This window comes from Lepidochelys kempii, chromosome 5 (assembly GCF_965140285.1).
Source record: "Lepidochelys kempii isolate rLepKem1 chromosome 5, rLepKem1.hap1, whole genome shotgun sequence".
In the NCBI taxonomy this organism is placed as follows: Eukaryota; Metazoa; Chordata; order Testudines; family Cheloniidae; genus Lepidochelys; species Lepidochelys kempii.
Window position 1 is genome coordinate 20,876,758 of NC_136384.1, and position 24,423 is coordinate 20,901,180.

The 24,423-nt window shown below is 42.1% G+C and overlaps 1 protein-coding gene across 2 annotated transcripts; it reads left to right on the forward strand.

Moving 5' to 3' along the window:
- The first annotated feature begins 671 nt into the window (after nt 1-671).
- ST8SIA3 (ST8 alpha-N-acetyl-neuraminide alpha-2,8-sialyltransferase 3) lies at nt 672-15,644 on the forward strand. Of its 2 annotated transcripts, XM_073343610.2 has the most exons (5): nt 672-1,105; nt 2,479-2,601; nt 4,825-5,382; nt 6,320-6,561; nt 13,081-15,644. In XM_073343610.2, exons 1-5 carry the CDS (start codon nt 927-929, stop codon nt 13,089-13,091), a joined length of 1,113 nt encoding a protein of 370 aa, XP_073199711.2. In that variant the 5' UTR covers nt 672-926; the 3' UTR covers nt 13,092-15,644. The 2 variants fall into 2 exon arrangements, with proteins under 2 accessions (XP_073199711.2, XP_073199710.2); XM_073343609.2 differs by lacking the exon at nt 13,081-15,644 and having other exon boundaries at nt 6,320-6,842.
- The last annotated feature ends 8,779 nt before the right edge of the window (nt 15,645-24,423 follow it).

Below are 24,423 nucleotides of genomic sequence, written 5' to 3' on the forward strand. Positions count from 1 at the left end.
GTCGGGCGCTGGGAGGGGGGTCGTGGGCTTGGGGAGCGGTGGGGGGTTGGGCAGTGGAAGGGGGGTCGCGGGCGTGGGGGGCGGTGAAGGGGGCGTCGGGCGGTGGGTCGCGGGCGTGGGGGCCACTGAGGGGGGGTCGGGCGGTGGGAGGGGGGTCGCGGGCGTGGGGGTCACTGAGGGGGGGTCGGGCGGTGGGAGGGGGGTCGGGGGCGTGGGGGTCACTGAGGGGGGGTCGGGCGGTGGGAGGGGGGTCGGGGGCTTGGGGAGCGGTGGGGGGTTGGGCAGTGGAAGGGGGGGTCGCGGGCGTGGGGGGCGGTGAAGGGGGCGTCGGGCGGTGGGTCGCGGGCGTGGGGGCCACTGAGGGGGGGTCGGGCGGTGGGAGGGGGGTCGGGGGCGTGGGGGTCACTGAGGGGGGGTCGGGCGGTGGGAGGGTTCCTATGCCTCTGGCGATCTGCATCCCTCCCCACCCATCTGAATGCAGCCCCGCCAGGCAGCGTGTGGCCACCGTGGCTCCTGCGTTCATTCGCGCCGCTCCCCCCCGGGCTGTTTGGGAGGCGAAGGTTTCGCTCGTGACGGCCCGGGCACGCTCCTCCCCCGCCCCCGCCCCTGCCCCCGCCGGCGGGAACGGGCCTGGCCTGAGGGGCAGCCGCCTCGCCTCGCCCGCGCGCTCCCCGCGCAGCCGGCTGCCATCTCAGCGCCGCCCGCCGCGCCGGCCCCTCCATTTTATCCGTAATTCCGCCTCGTGCCCGCCCGCAGCTGCCGTGGCTCCGGATTGTCTCTCGGAGTTGCCTCCCCCGCCCTCCCCCCAGCGCAGACACAGCGCCGTCGCTGCTCGCTCGCTGTAACGCCAATGGGCCGGTTTCTCTAGCTTCCCCCCCCCCCTACACCCACACCCCACCCCTTGCAACTCCATTGCTTTCCCAGGCATGAGAAACTGCAAAATGGTCCGGGTGGCGAGTGTGCTGGGGCTGGTGATGCTCAGCGTGGCTCTGCTGATCTTATCCCTCATCAGCTACGTGTCCCTGAAAAAGGACAATATCTTCACCACTCCCAGATATGCCAGCTCGGGGGTGCCCCGAATGTACATGTTCCATGCTGGATTCAGGTAAGTGCCTGCTGGTTCTCGCTCCGTTTTAAGGCGGACGGGTGCACACGGGGCCGGAGGGGGGTCTTGCATCTGGGCTCTCCCCGTTCGCCCGGGCATCCTTTGAGCGTTGCTTTTAAACTAAAACAACACCCTCCGAGTCAATCGATGTGCCCGCTCTGCTCTGGGCTTTCGCATCAGTGGCCACAACCACAGGGCCCCTTGGTCTGCCTGTGTGGTGGGGAGGATGCTGCTGACTGACCTGGGGGAAAGGCTTATATTAGTTGATGATCATGGTGGCTCCACGCCCGGTTCATATATATTCCAGGGGGCGAGCTAATGGCGCAGGCGCCCTGGTCCCCTGGATTGAGGTGGGGAAAGGCTGGGAGTTTCCCCCAGACGTCTTCTCTTGCAACCCCCTCCACCCTTTGCAATTCCCTCCACCAGGGAGATTCCAGCCCGGGGCCCAGCGCAAAGCCACTCCCGGCAGAGGGATCCAGGCTCGGGGCACAAGGTGCGCCCTGGACCCCAGCACCCAGAGCGGTTCCCAGCTCTCCTTCCTCCCCAGCCTGCTGTTCTTCCCGCTGGAGGGAGAGAGAGAGAGAAAAGTGGCTCAGATCCCCATCTTGCGTGGCGCTTTGGATTCTGCTTTGCACTTCATGGGGAGCCGAGGGGACAGCACTGCAGCATCCCCCGGAAATCCGAGAGGCGAACGGGTCTGGGTCACAGCGGTGGGGCTGGAACTCCTTGCAAAAGCGCTCTGTGCTGGCTGATGCCGTCCCTGTGCAAAGCCCGTTGCATCTCTAGGGGACACATGGAGAGAGATTCCCTTCCCTTCCCCGCCCTGCAGTGCTGAGCTTTCTGAACAAGGGCAGACTACAAGCCAGATCCCTCCGAGAAATGCGGGACACTCTGGTGGAGGGGAAGGAGAGTTGTTAAACTGCTGGAGTGTCTGAGGCTGGAGGAGTGGGGGGTTGGGGGCAGAGAGAAAGGAAAGCAGGATGAAATGAACAGGCAGAACCCTCTTATCATAATAACCCAGGCCCAGGGAGCGGGGCTAGCTGCTGGAGACTGCCTGCTGGTCGATCGCTGTCCGTGGTGCTGATTTGCTCTCTGAACCTGCCCATCTATTTGACTTCAATTCCAGCACGGTAATATTTTTGACGGCCATTTTATGAATTCTGCAGTGCACAGAAATGTGTAAAGTCTCTCTTTCCCTTCGTTCAGATTGATTTAAACAGGGAGACCAGACTATGACGGGGGAAATGGAGGTTTTGTTCAGTTAGTTCCCTGTCCATTAAGTCATCCGCACTGAAACAGACAGAATCTTTAAACGCAGCCCTGAGCAATTTGTTAATTCTGTGTGTGTACGTGCGTGCGTCCTCATTTTTCAGGTCCCAGTTTGCACTGAAGTTTCTGGACCCTTCATTTGTACCAATTACAAATTCTTTGACACACGAGCTGCAGGAAAAGCCTTCCAAATGGACGTTTAATAGAACAGCATTCTTACATCAAAGGTGAGAGAGAATCAAACACAGGGACTGTTTTGTTAGGCCTGGGGCTCTAGTCTAGCCCCATGTAGTGCAATTATCACTCTCCCTATGTACCTGTGGTTGGTGTATATTTAGAAAATAAAATCAGACAATTATACATACCGAACTCTGAGTAACTTGTCAGCAACTCTTGAGACAAAGAGTGAGTCTGAACATTTCCCAACAAGGTGAAGTGTTTAAAAAAATATACAAAATAGAATACATCACTGTCTTAGGGTAATTTATTATTTCATTAAAGAACAGAAGTTGTTTTACAGCAATGGAATACTAATGGGATGTGACCAGCTTTATCAAAATGATAATTAATTTGCTATTATTTCAAGATAATTTTTTTAAAAACCTTTAAGAGTCAATATATAAAAATATCAAATATTATATTCATTAAAATACAAAAAATTGTTTTAGTGAAACTTCTCAGCCAATTTGCAACCAGTAATTCTGTAAAAATGCAGACTAGCTATGTCTTTATAACCATAGTTGTTTCTGGTTGTCTAAAACATGGGGAACATGATGGAAACATTTCTGATCCAATTAAAATTAATTCTTTCCATAACGATTTTCATCTCAACTTCACCAAATTCCATTTAACAAGATGACAACATGGCAATTGAAATTATTCCTCAGTTCCCTTCATTTCCTCAAAACTCAACATTTGCAAGAATTTAATATTAGCTGAAATGCTTTTTAGTTGATCATTGTTGCTCTTCTTCAACTTGTGATACTAATGCTGGTAAATGCTGGGCCAGTCTTCTTGCTTTCTTTATTTATATATGTGTTTAGCCATTGATCATCAGTCAGTGGAGATTTCTGCTTAGAGACTGATGTCACAATCTAGGCCAATAACATTATCAGAATACAAATTTTGCCTGAAAATTGCCCACTGTTTTTAAAGGCTAGATTGTGTCTTGGATTACACAACCAGGTAAAGGAGTAAGAACGTTCTTAACACCCCTATGCAGCCCACCCAGTCTTGGGTTTTGGAACAAAGGAGAGAGCTGAGCAATGTGCCTACTAACTGTTTCCTTGGAATGGGTAGGAGAGGTGGTGAACTTTAGCTCTGCTCCCTCTACTCTTTGGTCACTAGTCAACACAGCAGATGAGGCAGTGTGAGGCTGTGGGAAATAATTTCTGGCTGGTATAGCCCAACACTAAATTACAACCCTTCAGGGGCCAGAAAGGAGCAGAGAGAAAATTGTGGTTCTTCCCTGGGGTGTTCCTGGAATGACATCACAATGTGCCACCACTATGGCCTGTGTTCTTGTGGTACAGTCTACCCTAAAAGAAATAGCTTAGCTGCACCTCTATGTTGATGTTAGTTAATGCCTCAAGATCTGCCTTGCATTTGTCTGTTAGCAATAGACCATAATTAGGGTACCCACTGGGATTCCATTAATGCTTAGACATTTGAGGATGAGGAGCTGGAAGAGAGGTTGTTTGTTTTTCATAAACATGAGCAAATAAAGCAGTAATGGTTCATTTTCTAGTTTTATCCACTGCAGACGAAATTCCAGAGTGTTTTTAGGATTCATAATAGCCCTTTTCAATATTCCAGTTTGCTTGTCCAAATGAGATATTATGGTATTATGTTTATGTAAGGGAAGACAGTTGAATATCATTTGTTTTGTGACTCAAAGCTTCTTAATGAGGTACAAGAAGCACTTGTATTAAAAATTTAGCTACATTACTGTTAATACAATTGAATATTCTTGACTGCTTCATTTTGTTTTAAGTACATCTTGGCATATGAGAGCTATCCAGTCTCACCAAAGCACATCAGTTCACTACCACGGGTGAAATTTACCCCTATCCAGAGGATCAGCACAAGGCCAATGCATTGCCCTCAAGTTAGGGTTTAAATAGGATTTAGTCTTTTTGCTGAGGCTCTGCACAGCAGTGAATTTCATCCTGTGTAAACAGTACGCAGTTACAATCATATACCTCAAACTCAAATCAGCATCCTCCATTAAAGTCAGTGAAGTTATGAAGGTTTGAGGATCTGGTCTCACAGCTCTTGTCACTTCATATCCATTTGAAAGCTGTTGCATTGCAACCCTCAGCTGGAATAACTTTACTCCAGTTGTTTTTTAAATAAAACCAATCATGACATAAGAAATAAAACCTCTATTTTGTATAAAGGAGAGAAATATAATGAAATGTTTTATTTTGTTCTTTTGTATTTTATTTTAGGCAAGGAATTCTCCAGCATGTTGATGTAATAAAAAATTTTTCTTTGACCAAGAATAGTGTTCGGATTGGACAGCTGATGCATTATGATTATTCCAGCCATAAGTATGTTTTCTCTATTAGCAATAACTTCAGATCACTGCTTCCAGATGTCTCACCTGTCTTGAATAAGCATTATAACATTTGTGCTGTTGTTGGAAATAGTGGAATCCTTACAGGGAGTCAGTGTGGACAAGAAATAGATAAGTCTGATTTTGTTTTTCGTTGCAACTTTGCTCCAACTGAGGCTTTCCAAAAAGATGTTGGAAGGAAAACCAACCTTACAACCTTCAATCCCAGCATCCTGGAAAAGTATTACAACAATCTTTTGACCATTCAGGATCGCAATAACTTTTTTCTAAGTTTAAAAAAGCTTGATGGGGCCATTCTTTGGATCCCAGCTTTTTTCTTCCACACTTCAGCAACTGTTACAAGAACATTGGTTGACTTCTTTGTTGAGCATAGAGGGCAATTAAAGGTCCAGCTGGCTTGGCCAGGAAATATAATGCAGCATGTTAACAGGTTTGTATTTTCCACGTATTTCACTCATTGAAACATATATCACTAGTCAACTACTTTATTGATTTTTCATTCACAATTTGCCTTGATGTGCAATGTCTAAAGGTTAGGACCTAATCCTGCTCCCATTGAAGGCAATTGAAGTTTTGCCATTGACTTCAATGAGAAGCACAATTGGTCCCTTAAGGTGAAGTTCCCCCCGCCACCGTGCAAAAGAGTAGCACAAGGTCGATATGGCATGTAATTCAGCATAAGTGGGATGTAAGTGGTTGCATGGGTTTTGTGCTGTCCCACTGCACACAGGTGAATCACACAATGAATATAGCACTAGAGCACCATCAACCTTGGCTGTAAGTATTATAAGCCAGCCTATAGCCAAAGTGATCATATAAACAAGGTGGCTTGACATAAGCAGGGTTGCAGTTCAGACTAGTTTAAATTCTAGGCACTCTTATTCAGGTTGAAGACTGTAAATGCAATGCAATAATATTGGCATAAGTAGTGCATAGCCTTGTAATGGCTGTCTGCACAAGGGTTAATTTAACCCTACAACTATGATCCTGCAGTTGCCTCGACATAGGCATACGGAAGCCCATGTGTAGCCCAGATGGTGTCAGTGGGGTTCTGCAAAAGTGAAGGAATCTCTCTGGAGACAGGGAATATTTTGCAGGATTGGGGGACTAACAAACAGATGTCCTAATGGGCACCATTGCAGAGAGGCACAAAAAAAGTCTGTGATAAACTTGTGCAAGGATAGTGTTTTCAGTAACAGTATGTTATATTCATGCTATTTTAATAAGGCCTAACCTGAATAGTAACCCTAATATTATTCATATGATCACTTATGAATATTGACATTCTCCACCCGCTGTCCTGTTTTCTTATAAATCGTTATATACAGAATTGGTACCTGAATCAGCCTCTGCTTATTATTTCACAGGTACTGGAAAAATAAACACTTGTCACCCAAGCGACTGAGCACAGGTATTCTTATGTATACCCTGGCTTCTGCAATGTGTGAAGAGATCCACCTGTATGGGTTTTGGCCATTTGGATTTGATCCTAACACCAGGGAAGACCTCCCATACCATTACTACGATAAAAAAGGAACAAAGTTCACTACCAAGTGGCAGGAGTCCCACCAGCTGCCTGCAGAATTCCAGCTGCTCTACAAAATGCATGGTGAAGGACTAACTAAACTGACTTTGTCACATTGTGCCTAAGAACTTAAAACTTGAAGTGCCAAATGATTGTTTAAAAAGTGCCCAAAACTGAATTAAACATTCTTTAAAATATAATCCTAAAAAAAAGAAAAAAACCTAAAATATTTTCCATAATATAAAGATGCTTTTTAATCACCCTTTTCACAGCTCATCAAAAGGTTTCAGCATATTTAGCAATGCAGAAGTGTTTATCAAAATATACTGACACTATTCATGGACCAGGAAAGTTTAAACTCTTTAAGATAGATATTTTGCATTTATAGATATGCTACTAAATACATGTTTTAAAATATTTTCATATATATATTTTAACATTACACTAAATGCCTCTAACCTCCAAATTTTAATGTTCCATGCAGATTAGAATTAGAACCGTTAGTTTAAAATATTTTGCTTATCTTACAGCTATTACTATTAGTAGTGAAACATACACATGTTGCCATGGCTAATTGGAGAAAGCTAATTAAGCTTTCCATTTACTATCAAGTTCTAGTTCTTTAGAACAGACTCTGATTTTCACAGCTTGCATATGATCTGTGGTATTGTATTTTACATATTCCTAGGAATAGTATTAAAGTGATGGGCCTTGTCATAGCTAGATACATAAATTGTTCTTAGGTTACTTCAGTGTTTTAATTCAGTTTGAGACAAATCCTAGAGACGGACCCATTTAAATCAATGGGAATGTTGTCATTAACATCAGTGTAACAGAATTTGGCTGTTTGATTTTAAAATTAATGTATCAAGATTAATAATATAATTTTTTTTTAAAAAAATTCTTTTCTGTGATGAGGAGACCCCTGGAGACATCCAAGGAAGGACCCTTTCTAATCCTATCCAAACATCCCCAAAGGGGGCTGGCAGTGATTTTAGGAATATAGATCCTTTGGAAGAGGAGCACAGTTTATAATAGTCTCTTTGACCTAGGCTCTTCTATTCCTAAACTCCCCTTCATCAGTGTTCTTGTTGCACTCCCAGTCTTCACAAGCCTAACCCACATATTCTAAAGCCATTGCAAGAAATGGGTTTTCCACTTCATAGCCCATTCCATGACCAGCCAAAGCCCTGGTCCTGCAATGCATTCTGCGCGGCCTCTGGAGTCCACCCATGCAGGTCTCATTATAGGATCAGGGCTCAAGATAGAAATTAGATTTTCACATACATTGTTTCTTTTTCCTTTTAGTGCTACTGTACCTCAAGCACAGTTATTCTATGTGTTTGGGTGATACATTGTGTTATGTTCTAAAAGTCACATCCATATTGGAAATACTATACCCCATCCTGTTGCTCCTTCTCCGTGTCCTCCTAAAAAAGATGTGCAGAAACTAGGGTAACCATTACATTGCTCCTGAACCAGTGCATATAGTTATGTCTAAAAAAAAAGTGTAATGATGAAACATAATTCAACAAAAATCTTTGATCATTTTACTTTTATTTGGGAGCAATGAGGATAAGCTCAGTGCCAACAATGGGAACAGATTAAAATTACTGGCTAAAATTTTCAAACTTAGGTGCCAAAAGTTATTCACCTAATTCCATATTTAGGTAAATAAAAATTCACTGAAGTCCATGGGAGATACAGGTTTCTAAACCACTTTGAAATTCAGGCAACTTATCTATGGACCTAACTTTTGGGGACTAAGTTTGAAAATGTTGGCCATTGTGTCTCAGGCCAATTGATTGTAATATTTTTAAATTAAAACCATTATACTTTAAAATATTCTAACAATTTTATATTATTTTATATGGCTTTAAGTGAAGAATAACTAATAATGATGTAAAACATCACACATGCTGCTATCTTAATTTTTCCAAGATTCTTTATCTACAAAGTAGAAATAGAATTTAAGAAAGGAAAACTCCAGGGTAATATAAAGAATGTTCTAATCAGTGAGGAATGGTCTCCCTCTTCCGTGGAATCCACTGAAACCTCTGCACCTTGGCTTGAGATGGCCATGCTGGGATTGGTGAAGGATGGAAATGGGGACCACTGCTTTATTTAGCATACTCCCCTAAGCATCCATGGTGAAATGCTGACCCTAAAGAACTCAGTGGGAGTTTTGCCTTTGATTTCAATAGGAATTTCTCTCTCAGTTCTTTTCTGAGTGAAAATCTGCCTGAGAGTTAGGGTGAAATTCTGGCCCTGATCAGGTTAATGGGAGTATTAGCTCCCTTTCTAAGCGTTCACCTCCCTCAGGATTCCCATGTGAGGGGAGCACAGAGCCACCTTGCAACAACTTTAAAAAACTCTGAATCCCAATGCCTTTTGGTGGAAAAGCAAATTCTATCCAGCTGACTTTGCATCATCAGACTCAGCCTGTGCTATGTAGTGTTCTTAAAGTGGCATTTCCACCAGTGAAGGACACCAGGCCCGTTCACTGAATGGAAATCCTGATACAGCAAGAGTTTTAAAACCATTTTCAAAATTCTTCTTTGATTGATGGAGAGGACATAAATCACCAAAAATTTGCTGGTTTTGTTTTGTAAATAGAAACTTAAAACTGAAAGTGTTCAGGAGGAGGTTAGCCTGTATCCAAACTCACAGAGTATAGAATATGCCATCATAGTGTTAATGGATGACTTCAGACTCTTCTGAAGTCTGAACATAGTATTGCTAAAGTTTCTTGCTCAGTTGTGTAAGCCTGCATCTGCTTTCCTGGTATCTTTTTCTGTCCTGCTCGGTATTCTTAAGAATTCATACACTAGAATATTACTTATTACAGGTATTATTATTAAGTGGCCTCATAATGGTGCGGTACCAATGTATCATGGCTCCATATGATTAATTATTGCTATTTTAATTATTATTTGCATTGCAGTAACATGTGGGATCCCCAATCGGGGATTAGTTCTCCATTGTGCTAGCCACTGTTCCAACACAAGACAAAAAGACAGTCCCTGCCCCCAAAGAGCTTACAAACTAAGATATACTCAGGTTAAGGAGCTAGGGCCCAGCCCTGAAAACCTCTACCTTCTGACTAGTCCTACTGAAGTCAGATGAGTAAAGGTCTACAGGATTGGACCCATCCCTTGTAACTCCTAATCTGCCATGTTACACTGTGAGTGTGATTGCTATGGTACTCCTGAAGTCCAGTGGGATTCACAGACCACTTCCTTCTAGCCATGGAGTGGCATTGCTGTGTCCTTTGGGAGAAACTGGCTTTGATGCCTTGCAAAGTGAGGTGTTATTGTGACTGAGGAAAGAGTGTGGGGAGTGTTCTATTAATTTAGATGGAATAGATGGGCTAAATGTGTTAGCATAACCCAGGTACTGTCCAGTATTAAACAGTGTTAAACAAGGTCTGGGGTTTGGTATGCAGAAACCTCAGCCTACTTAGTACCATGGCAACCACACTGTTAACTATCCCTTTTAACCTTTTATTAAAGATACAGCAAGGAGAGAAAAACAGTTAAAGGATGCAAAATACAAAGTGTTGTGTAAGGCTTTCATGTTAACAACATCCCTTGTTCCCTTTCCCTTTAGCTGAAGAGAATTTTAGACAGAAGAAGAATCTTTGTTTGACAGTCATTAGATGGTACCAAATATGATGATAACTGTCCTTTTGGGAAAAATTGATGAAGATAGTTGAGATGGGCTGGAGCTGTTGTTCCTGATACTATTGTTAAAGTTTGATCCTATTTCATCCCAGATGGTGTTTGGGATTCAGCTGGAGCCAAGTAGAGGTTGTGATGTCTTCTGGGTCTATCTCTCTCTCTCTCTGTCCTGGTCTGGTCAGGACATCTCTCAAGATCAGGATGATGAAGGCCCAGGGGTCCCAGGAGATGGTGGGGTGGCAGCCATGATGGTGAAGCTTGCTCCGGTAGCAATTTTTCTCCCCAAAGTCTTTTTCTTTTAAGGACCCCAAAAGTGGATGGAATAGCATGTGGGTGGAATAGCACATCCCCTCATTATTTTGTCCACCAATTAGGCCTACTTCTGGCACACCAATTTGGGTTCACTAATTTCTGGTTCAACATTTTTCTTGCTTACAAGCAGGATCAAAACACAGTCCTTGAGTTATATCAGTAGGCCTTTTTGTATGGACTAATTCTGTCTTTCTCCCTTTCGTACCTTTTCCCATCAGCATTTGTTGCTATTGTGACATCTTATGAACTTACACTGACTTTTTACAATGGAACTCACAATTCAGGTAAATTTGTAGGCCCAGTTATCGCAGCTGGGGGTGCAGAGTGGGTAAAAGAGGAGCAACAGCCCCAGAATTAAGTTCTGAGCAATTGTGTTTTTCTGGGTGCCTGTGTCTAAGGAAGGTGAAAACATTATTTACATATTTTTCAAAAGGGAAGAATGAGAGTTAGGTAGGGTAGGGTTCTGCACTAATTATTAACTAGGTACGTCAATTAATCTTTTCCAGTGTACTTTACTATTGGATTGTACAGTATGTGTGTGTTCACTATGGAATCTAAATCCATTCTTGATTCACTGCTATGAATAATAGAATATTCTTAGTCTAATTTAATATACACACACAGTCACCAATACACACCTGATTCTGTAAACATTGTATCATATTTTGTACTGTGTGGAACTCAATCACTGGAGAACAGAAAATATTATAGGAGGGTTCATAGTTGGTAGCTGGCATTTTAATTAAGTGATGGATTATTAATTTCAACAGTGGGAAACTATAATTTTAATCTAGTTAAGTAAATATGAACAATTAGCATCATATTTGTTTTAATGCTGAGGCCAAAATGTTGTATATATTTTTCAGTTGCTGGCTCTCAACAATAAGAAATTATATTGGCCAACAATGTCAATGTTTGGCTACTGTACATTGTTTACATTACATAGTTATGTGCAAGTTAGGTACATAGTTATGTAAAAGTTTAGATTACTAATGAATTTAATTAGATGTAATCACAAGCAAATATGTACTCGTCTAAATGAATGTTCTTTCCATCCAGTCCCGTAGAGCATCTTCAAGAGACATTTTCACAAAGGGGAACAATCTACTTAGGGCCAGATTCCAACACCTTTATTCTAGTTTAATATCACCTTACTGCATGGGTTATTCCACTGTCTTCTTTCCATTGACTTCAATGGGAATTCTCATGGAGTAAGGTATTAATGAATCTGAATAAGAGTATCAGAAACTTTTAAAATGCAGTGGACCTTCTTATGATGAAGTCATCATTTTTTCACAGTGCAGCATCACTCCAAGCAGAAATTCTCTAGATCCAAAACTTTGTCTGGTACATTTCAGTGAATTGAAACCATTTTGGATCTAAATCCACTTCACTATGGAGTCCCATGCTATCTGAGTTCACTGTAAATGTCACTGTTTAGCATAGTGGCAACATTTGGATCTGAATCTGTATTTTGGATTGGTGTCCTGATCTGGAGTTTTGTTCTGCACTGCTCTACCATTCCTTGTTCAGAAAGTGGATTTATTTCTCCAGTAGAGCTAGTCAGAAGAACTTCAATGGAACTATTTTCCATTGGAAAAAGAGGTTCCACTGAAATCAAAATGCTTCATGAAATTGTGTTTGAAAAAAAAAGGAAAAAAGTTTCAAAAATGTTAAAATATCCCATTTTGATATTTTCAGAACAAAACGTTTCAGTTTTTCCTTTTGAAATGGTGTTTGTTTCAATTTTACATTTTGTATTCTATATTACATATATATTATAATATAATATCAAGTAAAAAGCCAAAATTGAAACGAAACATTTCATTCAGCCCCAATTCTTTGTTTTCTGAAATTTTCTTTTGCAAAGAATTCTGAACTGTTCAGGTTTCTTTCTTTATCAGAACAAAAACAAATTTTGAAAACTCAAAATCCTATTCAAAATGGAAATTCCAATCTCCACACAGATGTAATCTCCAGCTTTCTTTTCTCATAATTTTGCTTGCTATTATTTTCATCTGCGGGCTGGATTCTGTTTCTGTGCCTGCTCTTTTGCACCCACAAAATGAATTGCAAGTGAAAAATTATGGGGACAAACGGCTCTGTAAAAGGAAGGTCACTCTTCTAAAACTATATCCCTAATTGTTGAAGGAAGTAGACTATGGAGTTTTGCCACTTATACCAGGGCTGAATGTGTTTAGTTTAAACAAATGTTGCCTCCTTTATAGCCTGTTTCTCTCCCCCCCTTTGCCCCCCCCCCCGCTATCCCTTGCAGTGAAGTTACGGTACTGTAGGGCAAAAGTCTCCTCTCAAAGGCACACAGTAGAACTAGACTCCAAGTTCTGCTCTCTCCACAGGAACAGAACTCCCAAGAGAAGAATATCAGGGGTGGGATCCACTCTGGGCACTTGAGAGGAGAATTTTGCCCTTGAAAACAGACTATGGTTTGATAAGCACTAAAGTGATGCTATAGCAGGGAGAAAGAGGCAGTAGGTGCTAAGTGAGAAACATAAATATCTTTAAATATCAGAAACGGGAATTCAGAAAATTATTGACAAAGGGCCATATCATACCATTGATTTTTATGCATAACTCCCCATTGTTTTTTCAGAGCCCCATTGAATGTTTCAGAGCCATCGATTTCAGCTGGGAGTTCTGCTTCAAAATCAATGACACAATAAGACCCAAAGAAAATTGCTTTTTGGTATCAATATTCTTTGTTCAAGTTTGCTGCAATGTGGAAACCATGCTTTAAAACAATGTATTACTTGTATCCTTCTGTTTTTCTAGATGGTCTTTCAAATCTGCTTTTGTTTAGAGACAAAAGTGATAGGATTCATTATGCAAATTAAAGGAACCCTATTTTGGGGGCCAATACTCTTCTCATTGGAGTGAATGGAAAGACTCCCACATGATTCATTCAGAGCAGGATCAAGCCCCTCTTCTTGTCCTAAATCTCCATTTTCAAATCAGTTTGTTTGGAGAAACTCACATTAAGAGCCTGATCCAGAAGTATCTGTGCTGGTAAACTCCCTTTGACGTCAGCAGGTGTTTTGCCTGTCAGAACTGCAGGATTGAGATCAGTGTCTTTTTCCTATTGTGTCTCGCTCATGGCCCATGTAACCCTTTTCAGGGGGGTGAACCTGAAAAGAGTCAAAGGTCCTGTTTGATACCTCAGTGTTCACAAACCAAAGTCATTGAAGGTCCAGATTCTGCCACTTTTACAGTGAGTAGTTAGCACCTAACTCCATGACTAATCCCTGTGGCAGACTCTGGTTGTGTTTTATGGAGAGATCAAAGCAAAGTGGTGCAGACAAGCAAATGAATGGGGTTGAACGGGGAAGGTGCAGGGCCAGGAGCACCCAATAGGTGTCCTGACTCAGCACATCTCCCAAGCAGACTGACAGGGAGACCCCACATAAATTAAAGCAACTCGTCCAGCTGCTTTCCTCCAGCCGATCAGATTCTTTGAGTGTCAAGTGGCAAAAATTGCACCCCACCCCAGGTATTGAGGAGGGTAAATCATGCCTACATTTGTTATCTTGTTGGCTACACTCTTCCTGCCTTTCTCTTGCAATCTGAATTCCTTCTTGTCTATATCAATCTAAATGGATTCCTAATGGTGAAGGGTAAATATGCACTAATACAAGTGAATGTTTCAATAGATAGGCATAGATGTATGACACTGTATGCACATATGTGTCATTTCAAAACATTTTTGTTTAAAATATTGAATCATGGTTACTGGTTCCAAGAAGAAGGGCATGAACTGTTCAAAACCAATGCAGCCCTGTCTCGTGAGGGTAGAATGCCTACCATGGGATAGGTAGCAAATGGAGACGAGGTAGGATAGGGTTATAAGGTTCCTGGGTGAGCACAATGTTGGGTTGGATGCTGTTCTGCAGCAGTTGACTGTGGTGCCATGGAGGGCTTTCAATGCACGATATCCATTAGGGTGAATTTTATCTATAAATAGTGGCCCTAAGCTCTTTCAAGCTAAAGTTTTAAGAACTTAGCTCTGATCACCTCAGGACTTGTTGATGTTCATGATACTGTTGCACAGTCCATAAAGGCCTAGCCTACTTCCAGTAAACTCAGTGACTGAATTTATGTGAGCAACTGCATGCCTATTTCCTTTCTCAGTGGGTATAAGCCACCTATAAAGAAGACCTGTGACGGAATGAGGATATGCATGTGTAAACTCACAAAGAAATGTGAGAGTGTAACACAGGAGTTGTGCTGATCTAGATGTTAGCTTGTATATTGGGGATTGGGCAGGAGAGCAGTAAAACAAAAAAACAAAAAGTGTACATAAAAATTGGAGATGTATGTATACTACTTCTGTTACTTTATATATCTTTATTTAACATTTTAGTATTTAGCATTTTTTCAGTGAATATTACATGTATGTAGGGCACACACAAAAAGTCATTCTGGCTATCACTTTGTTTATTTAACAGTTGAGTATACCAAAAAGTGAGGATTGTGAAATATAACTAACTGTGAATAGAGGCTGCAAAAAGAAATGTTTTAGAAAGCAGGTTTTCTGTAAATGAATGTGTCTTTATTCTAATGACCATGCAGTTCAATGCTTGATGGAGTTGTTTTAACTAAAAAACATAAAAATAATAAAAAAATTAAAAACAGATCTGCCATAATTGTAATAAAGCATTTATTAGTTAATGGCCATATTAGAAGTATTATTTATTTTTAAAATAGTATTAATGTCCATTATGGGCCAGGATATAATCTCAGGTGAATGGCGTGCAAAGCTGCACATGTTGCAAAATGTGTTGCATGCAAAAGCTGGTATTTGATCTTGCTCCCACTGAAGTCACTATTGGCTTCAGTGGGATCAGGATCAGGCCCCAGGGCATTACTTAATATGTACTTGATGTGGCCACACATCTGAGATTTGAATGTGGCCTGCACAGTGTAATGTACATGTAAATATGTTGTCATATTTGTGAACAAGGAACCTGTTTCCTTTTGTAGAGAAATCCTGCATATTTATTGTAACTGTAGTTTGGGGGGGGGGGAAACACAATGATTCATTTTGAATCTTTTCACAATGTTATTGTTCGGTGTGAATGTGCCTGCAACATTGACTCATGTGCCAAAACACAATATTGAATGCATTGTTTTTAAATAAAATATTTTATTGTGCATTGGAAATCTGTGAAACTCAGCAGTGTTTATTTCTTCCTTCCTATATTTTTTAACTGTTTGTAGTTTGTATCCTGCGCTTGACTGCTTGAGCTGTGTCAGATGCCAACACTGTATTGAATTCCTTAACATCATTTTAATCAAAAATTATTTTATATTTTGCAGGACACAAAATAGGCACAGAAGTATCTGAGAACATATTATACAATGGTATGTCTTCTTGGGGTCTGATTTTAACATCTGAAAGCTACACACACCAAAATTAATTTCATTCTTACTGGGCGAATCAAGAGACTGATAATGGCATACGTAGCCTTTCATTTCAAGGTCATTAATATGGATTTCTCTCAAGAGGAAAGTGACCGAACACCTATACATGTTCAGTGGCCTAAGCACAATAGGGCTGATTTCCTCAGTCAAGGACATAGTAGACAGGTGTCCACAAGACTGTATTAAATGGTATCTTTTTAAACAGTTTTATCTGTAAGACCAAGGACTGAGCTGCTAAGCACCCCTAAGTACCATTGGTTTCAACAGGACTTGACGATGCTCAGCAGTTTTCAGGGTGGTTGTTGTCATTTGTATTCCAGTAGCACCTACAGGCTCAACTGAGATCAGACCCACATTGTGCTCGGGCTCATCAAACACACTGGAGAGGACAGGTGCCATCCCAAAGAGTTTATAGTCTAACTGAACACATATTATGGCTTGTCCGAGGGCACAATGGGAAATCTGTGGCAAGAGAGACAAGAATTGAACTCTGCTTTAATGAATCCCAGTTCGCCTTAACTCCAAGACCATCCTTCTTTTGAGGGCTTGAGCTCCTATGACAATAGCAGATGAACTAATCTCTCAGCCCTGGAGGTTGCCTCTCCCAAGTCAGAAGTTGAGGTACATTGTTGGGCTAATGTGGAACACTTGCTGCAGCTACTCTGTTTGATAAACAGTCTTCAGGCTTGTCAGGTCTATTCTTCTATGTTATTCTAGCTGGAGCTTTATGCCATGCCCAAGACTGTTATATCCGAGTGCATCATCACACCAATATACTTCCCAAGAACTAAATTCACGCAGAAATAATGATTTAAAAAATTACCACCAGTAGTTCTGATCACTGCAAACTACTGTAAAATGACACAATGATCTTTTTCACACACTTACTGCCTCAAGTTGATTAGCACAAATTAAATTTCATGATAATGAACCTGATCAGTTAATACACTATCCCAATATCAATTATTATTTTCTAATTGAAATAAAAATATGTTCAGATTATTTGCATGAATAAAGCTAAACTATTTTTCCCAGTGTACAATATTCAGATAGAAATATTTCTCTAAATTACAGTGCACAACAGAGATGACAAAAACCAACATTTTCAAAAGTGCCCGCTAATTTTGGAAGTCTCCATTTGTGGGCACCCAACTTGAAATGTGTTTATTTGCAAAGATGCTGAATGCTCCCATTGACTTCACCTGGAGTTGCAGGTTTTGAATCTCAGATTGTCTCAAATTGGGCACCTATAATTAGTGAAGACTTTAGTAATTTGAGGCAAATTTTTTTTCAAATGTCAGGAGATGGAATTTTATTTATTTTTTTCCATTTATGCAGTGTAGCTATCAATCCACCGCAAAGTCTACATACAACAGCATTTTAAACACTTTACATCAGCTAAATCAATGTTAACCAACACCAAAAATTCCCCCACTGCACTCAGAACTAATTAACTCTCTAAAATATTTGGTTGGATTAATGCCTGTGTGAACTAAATAATTCAGAATTTATAAAGTGGCTGTGATCAGATTGGCTCAGAAAGATCCCAGCCCAAACAATTGACTTCTAATGAATGCACATGTTCTAACTATTGTTTTTCTGTATACAAAGAGCAAAATATACTATTTCAATCTAAGGAAAGTCTCTGGGAAACAGCGGAGTGTGTGTCTTCTCTGCAGCTTAAAACAAAATGGCTTCTCAGCTCATAGGGTCTGACCCACAAGTAGCCTGTGACAGCAATCCACTGGTTCACAACCCACAGGTTGAATGGAAAAACAGCATTCAGAGACCCTTGAACACTGAGACCTGGTGGCAGCGAGTAAATTAAGAGGAGGGAAGGAATACCTCTTCTCCTTATTGCTGTGTTCCTGCCTTGTTCTCAGTCCACCTCCAATCCACTCCCACTGGAGCTCCACAGCTTTATGTGATGCTGACCCCAGAACTGAGTGCTGTGTTGGCAGCACAGTGAGAAGGAGAGAAGTGACCCCTCTCTCCAACACCAGCACCCCTCCGCAACAGCCCCACCTGCCCCTACCATACACAACCCCAATCTCTACACTCAGCACAGACACCCAGCACCATTCCCATAACCAGCAGCCCTGAACTCACCCATAATTCCAATGGCCTCCTCATTGTCCACTCCAAACATAGAATAGAATCATAGACTATCAGGTTCCAACCGAATACCAACACCAACTCAATCATCCCAGCCAGGGCTTTGTCAAGCCTGAAGTTAAAAACTTCTAGGGAAGGAGATTCCACCACCTCCCTAGGTAAACCATTCCAGTGCTTCACCACCCTCCTAGTGAAAAAGATTTTCCTAATATCCAACCTAGACCTCCCCCACTGCAACTTGAGTCCATTACTCCTTGTTCTGTCATCTGCTACCACTGAGAACAGTCTAGAGCCATCCTCTTTGGAACCCCCTTTCAGGTAGTTGAAAGCAGCTCTCAAATCCCCCCTCATTCTTCTCTTCTGCAGACTAAATAATCCCAGTTCCTTCAGCCTCTCCTCATGTGCTCCAGCCCCCTAATTATTTTTGTTGCCCTCCACTGGACTCTTTCCAATTTTTCCACCTCCTTCTTGTAGTGTGGGGCCCAAAACTGGACACACTACTCCAGATGTGGCCTCACCAATGCCAAATAGAGGGGAATGATCACGTCCCTCGATCTGCTGGCAATGCTCCTACTTATACAGCCCAAAATGCCATTAGTTTTCTTGGCAACAAGGGCACACTGTTGACTCATATCCAGCTTCTCGTCCACGGTAACCCATAGGTCCTTTTCTGCAGAACTGCTGCCGAGCCATTCGGTCCCTAGTCTGTAGCAGTGCATGGGATTCTTCCGTCCTAAGTGCAGGACTCTGAACTTGTCCTTGTTGAACCTCATCAGATTTCTTTTGGCCCAATCCTCTAATTTGTCTAGGTCCCTCTGTATCTTATCCCTACCCTCCAACGTATCTACCACTCCTCCGAAACGTCGCCAGAATCTCCACCCAAAGCCATTGTCATTACCATACTCAGTGCTTAAAGTGATCTGAAAAAGGTCAGTCATGCAGACAAAGAGTTTAGGCAGAGCAGTTTTGTTGAGAGCATGCTTAAAGTGTTCAATTACCATGATGACTTTAATTTTTAACTAGGGCTGTACCCCTTTATGGACCTCCTCCTGCCCCCCCCCCCCGCACACACACACACACACACACACACTTTAAGCACTGACACAGCCCCATGATCTTTTGTACCTGCAAAGGATTGTGGGATTTGTATGTATTTCTGCAAGCAAGTGTGGGAGGATTTTAGATCCCAAATGAAAAAAGCTTGGGACTGGGAATAAGAAGCTTCTGATTTTTAGTTTGACATCAGATTCTCATATGGCCATGGGCAAATCACTTCAACAAACAATTAGAAAAGAAATCTCAACAACAGTCATCACTTTTGCTCTCAGTATAATACTTTATACATTTCATTATATATTGCAATAGACTTAAATATGATGGGCTAAATTCTGCTCTACTGTGGAATGACAGGAGTTATATGGGTGTAAATCAGCACAGAAATTGACTTAGCGGATTTGTTCGTAAAAGTGAATTATGTTCTTAAGAGCATGTCATCATCCACTTCCATTACCTACAATATACTGGTGATAAATATTGATTGGCTTCCACTAGTATGTGAGTTTTATCTCTCTTTGTTTATTTGTATTATAGAGTAATACACCTTAAAATCAAACTAGGGACACTTTGTGTCTAGTTTGAATAACTCTTTCACTTAGGCTGTCCTGTAGAGAATCAGAATTCCAGACCTCTATTCTCAGCTCAACCATTGACTTCTTGTGTGATCTTGGGCAGCTCGCATTCTGCAGTCACATAGAAACTACAATGGTAGACCAGGTCAGGGGTCCATCTAGTCCAACATCACATCTCTGACAGAAACCAGTACCAGTTGCTTCAGAGGACTAGCCCCTTCATGGACAATTATTGAATAAATTTCCATGGGGAAGTCTGCTAAGCCTGGCAGTCAGCGGTTGTTTGAATCATGAGGGTTTTTTCATATCCCTTATTTTTTTTATTCTACCTGATGTAACTGTGGATATTCTCATTATCTAAATAAATGTTTCATCCATTTCTGAAGCCTATTAAGCTCTTAGCCTGACTGATACCCAGTGCCAGTGAGTCCACAGGCTAATTATGCAATTTTTTAAAAATAATTTCCTTTTTTAGCCTTTTTCTAATTATTGTCTTGCATTCCATTGGCTGTCCACTTGTTCTTGTGTTCTGAAAAATAGGACTGTCCAATTTACCTTCTCTATCTCATTTATTATTTTACATATTTCTCTCATCTACCTTCTAATTAATTTCTTTAATAAACTAAGCAGTCCCTCACTTATCAGTCTCTCCTTATATGAATCCTTAATCGAATCATTTTTGTTGCCCCTCTCTGAACTCCTGTTTCTCTAGCTCTGTTTTGAGGTGAGGTGACCAGAAATGAACGTAGTGCTCCAGGTGATGGCCTACCATCTTTTTATCTAATGACATTCTTGTATTCTCTGTACAATATCTTGTCCCAGAGGTGGGCAACCTACTGCCTGTGGGCCGAATGCAGCCCATCAGGGTAATCTGATTGCAGGCCGTGAAACATTTTGCTGACATTGACCATCCGCAGGCATGGCCCCCCGCAGCTCCCAGTGGCCATGGTTCGCTGTTCCCAACCAATAGGAGCTGCGGAAAGTGGAAGCCAGCATGTCCCTCACCCACCTTGTCTCTCTTGCATTTGTCAGAGCTGAATTGAATGTGTCATTGTGTTAGTCATTCATAAAGCTTTGTCCCTCACCCACATTGTCTCTAGTACCTTACATTTGTCAGAACTGAATTGAATGTGTCATTGTGTTAGTCATTCATACAGCCTTTGAAGTTCCCCATTCTTCTGTAACCTTGACTATCCTAAATAATTAATGTTATCTGCAGATTTTACCACATTATTGTGCCTTCTTCCAGATCATTGCTGAATATTAAAACACTACCAGTCCTAGAAGTGAACCTTGGGCACTGAACTGTTATAGTTTTGCCAGGTCAAAATTGATAATTTATTTTTACTCTTAAGTTTTCTGCCTCATAGCCAGTTTCTAATCTGAGAAAAAACATACTTCTTTACTCATAACTGCTTAGTTTCCTTACTAGCCTCTTGAGAGGGACTTTAACAAAGGTTTTGAAACTCCAAATAAATTAATAGTTTTATAGTTTTTAAGGCCAGAAGAAACATTTATGTTCATCTAGCCAGATCTCCTGTATAACACAGGCCAAAGAATCTCATTCACTAATTCTTGCATTAACCCCATATCTTGTAGCTGAGCTATAACATATCTTGTAGAAAGACATCTAGTCTGGATTTAAAATCAACTACATCCCTTGATAAGTTGTCCCCATGGTTAATTACACTTACAGTTAAAAAATCCGTACCTTATCTCTAGCCTGAATTTATCTAGCTTCAGCTTTCAGTCATTGTATCTTGTTATGCCATTGGTTGCTAGATTAAAGAGCTATCTACTATCAGAAATCTTCGCCTTGTATCTACCAGGTCTTCTTTACCCACCATTTTTATATCAGGTATAAGAATACTTAATTCCCTCACATGGATGTTATAAAATATAAGGGGGCTCTTGGCCCCTCACAGAAACTTAATCGGGGGTTTTGGTTGGCTTTCTCCAAAAATCAAAAGAAAGGGGAAGAGAAATAATCAGGATCCTGAGACTGACAGTCCCTGGGGCCAATGGGGAGAGACTAATTCTCCAGGTCAACCTGACTGACAGGGCAGGCAGACCAATGAGGGATTCAGGAGCCCGGGGGCCCAACCTCTGTGTGAACTGAAGCTGCCTGAACCAGAATGGGGCAGAGCTAAGGAGAGAGCAGCAGCAACCAGAACCAGAGGGGCCAGAGAAGCAGCCCAGAAGGCAGAGCTGGGCTGGATCCAGAGCAGCAGTACTGAGGCAGAGGAGCCAGAACTGGGGAGCTGAAGCAGCACCGGTATTGGGTTTACAATGGTGCCAGTGGTGCTGGGCCCACACTCAGAAGGGACAGAAGGGACCCTGGGGCCTGCAACGTGGCCCCACCCCCGCATCCACCCAAGGCCATGCCCCCCACTCGACCTCTTTCCCTCGAGGCCCCACCCACCAATCATTCCTCTCCACCCCTCCTCCCTACCCATCCGCAGCTTGCTCCTCTCCACCTCCTGCCCTCAATGTGAGCAAGGCCTTAGGAGGAAAAGGCCGAGCGGGGACGGGGCCTTAGGGCTAAGCATGGGTGGAGCGGGGAAAGGCTGACAGTCATAGAATCATAGAATATCAGGGTTGGAAGGGACCTCAGGAGGTCATCTAGTCCAACCCCCTGCTCAAAGCAGGACCAATCCCCAATTTTTGCCCCAGATCCCTAAATGGCCCCCTCAAGGATTGAACTCACAACCCTGGGTTTAGCAGGCCAATGCTGAAACCACTGAGCTATCCCTCCCCCCACCACTGAACTATCCCTCCCCCCAGGGGACAGGAGCCACAAAAGGTTAATCAAGCCCTGGGCTGCACAGACTACCCACGCCGACGGTGAGCCAGGGCTACACAACAGCAAGGAGCTGCAGGGCCAGAGCCAGGATAGTGGACACTTGCTGCCCCACAGCTAACACTGCAGCCGAGCACAGTGAGCAGCGGGGGAGAATGAGGAGGGACCCTGGCAGAGGGGGCGCAGTGCAGAGAGATGTCACCAGACAAGAAGACCTTGAAGGCTGGATTTGGAGGGGGCACATGAACCCAACTGGAGGACCAATACAGTGCATCCAGGGCCTGAGAGGAAGGCCTGGGATGTGTGAGGAATAGATTGTGAGCTTTTCTTATGTCGCAGACACTGCTGTTTGTGGTGTTCCTTATGCCCAGAGAGTGGGGTCCCTTGTTCCTTTAACCTTTTCCATTTTTTCTTTATTTTTTTCACTGTTGTTGTTTAATAAATTGTATTTTGTTTGAACTATAGCTATAGGTAATGGCCAGTGGGTCAGGGAAGCCTCCAGTGTGGCAAGAGTACCCCAGAGTGGGGACCCCTAGCCCCTATCCTAAGTGACCATGACCATGGGGGTTAAGCCTCCCATAAATCTTAGGCCCAGCCTAGTAGGGGTTGCAAGGACTCTGCCAGACAGGAGAGTGGAAGGGGAGTCCTTGTGATCAGGCAGGCCACCAGGTAAAGGGAGCTGAAGCAAGGACTCAGGTCCCTTCGCTATCAGATTCCATCAGGTAGTGCAGAAGCCAGGAAAGTTCGCCACAATAGCAGGATCATTCCCCAACTTACAAAAGATTAATATAATATCCTCTGAATTTAGATTCTGTGAATGAAATCCTGTCCCTGTTGAGGTCCATGGAAAAACGCACATTGCCTTCAGTGGGACCAGGATTTCATCCCTCAGTTGTTGGCTCCCCAGAGTAAGCAGCCAAAAAAGAGGATTTCCAGACTGGTAGGTACCTTTGAAAGTGTAGGCCTAAATAGTTGTAAAGCATATTTAGATACTCATATGAAAACTTCCATATGAGTTCAAACATTATAATTTATTACTAACATTATTTATTGTTTTATTTTATTTATTTATTGAGCCACTAGCCATCACTGAAGCCTAATCTACTGGCAAAGCAATTTACATGTTTAGGGTTTTTTCACGTGTATATATTTGCACAGAAAAATAACAAAAGTAAAAATGACATGAAGTAGTAGTTTGGGGACCCATTAGTATCTGTGGTTTTAGTAAGAAGCTGTCTGGACTAGATGGTTTATTAGAGAAATGGGCTGTTCATCCCCTTCCAGTTCCAGGTTTGTTGTACTATATATTTTCTACCATTTTATTCAGTCTGGTTAATAAAAATATGTTTTATTACATCAGAAAAATGAACCTTGCAAATTAATTTATGCATAATGAAAATTAATGTCAGCTTATAAGGTTCTAACATACCATGATACACATGCATATTTCTATTTTGTTATATATATAGTGTAAAACCAAAATATAGAGGACCATATTTTCAAGACACTGGAATCCATTTTTGCAGGAGCAAATGTTGGACCAGATTTTGACCTGACACATATTTGCCCATGTAATTTAAGTCAAGTAGATACCTAAGCCCCTGAATTGTCTGTGCAGCCGTGTGGCTTGCCTAGCAGGTAAAAATAATTGCATCTGTAGCTTTGCTTTCTCAGAAGTGGAGTCATAGGCCAGATTGAGAACAAAACATTCATTGCTCATAAAAAATCTGAGACATGCTGTGATGTTCTAAGTCTCTACCACTGTATATATCAACATCTGAAATAGCCAGTTTGGTTTGGTGCACAAATAATGATATGTACTACTCACTTCTTAGCGTATGACCAGATAAATACATTATTATGGGTGGAATGCTTTAGTGCATTCACCTTTATTCTACAGAGAGTTGAGTTTAAATCCTGGTTCTGGTCACAGCTAGTTGTAGTCTTCTGAATGCTACTCTGACTTTTTTTTTTA

Bases quoted from the DNA above. Each gene is read 5' to 3' on its own strand.
- ST8SIA3 (XM_073343609.2), top strand. From the start codon at position 927: ATGAGAAACTGCAAAATGGTCCGGGTGGCGAGTGTGCTGGGGCTGGTG. The intron at 1,106-2,478 runs GTAAGTGCCTGC...CTCATTTTTCAG, and splicing joins ATGTTCCATGCTGGATTCAG to GTCCCAGTTTGCACTGAAGT. The intron at 2,602-4,824 runs GTGAGAGAGAAT...ATTTTATTTTAG, and splicing joins ACAGCATTCTTACATCAAAG to GCAAGGAATTCTCCAGCATG.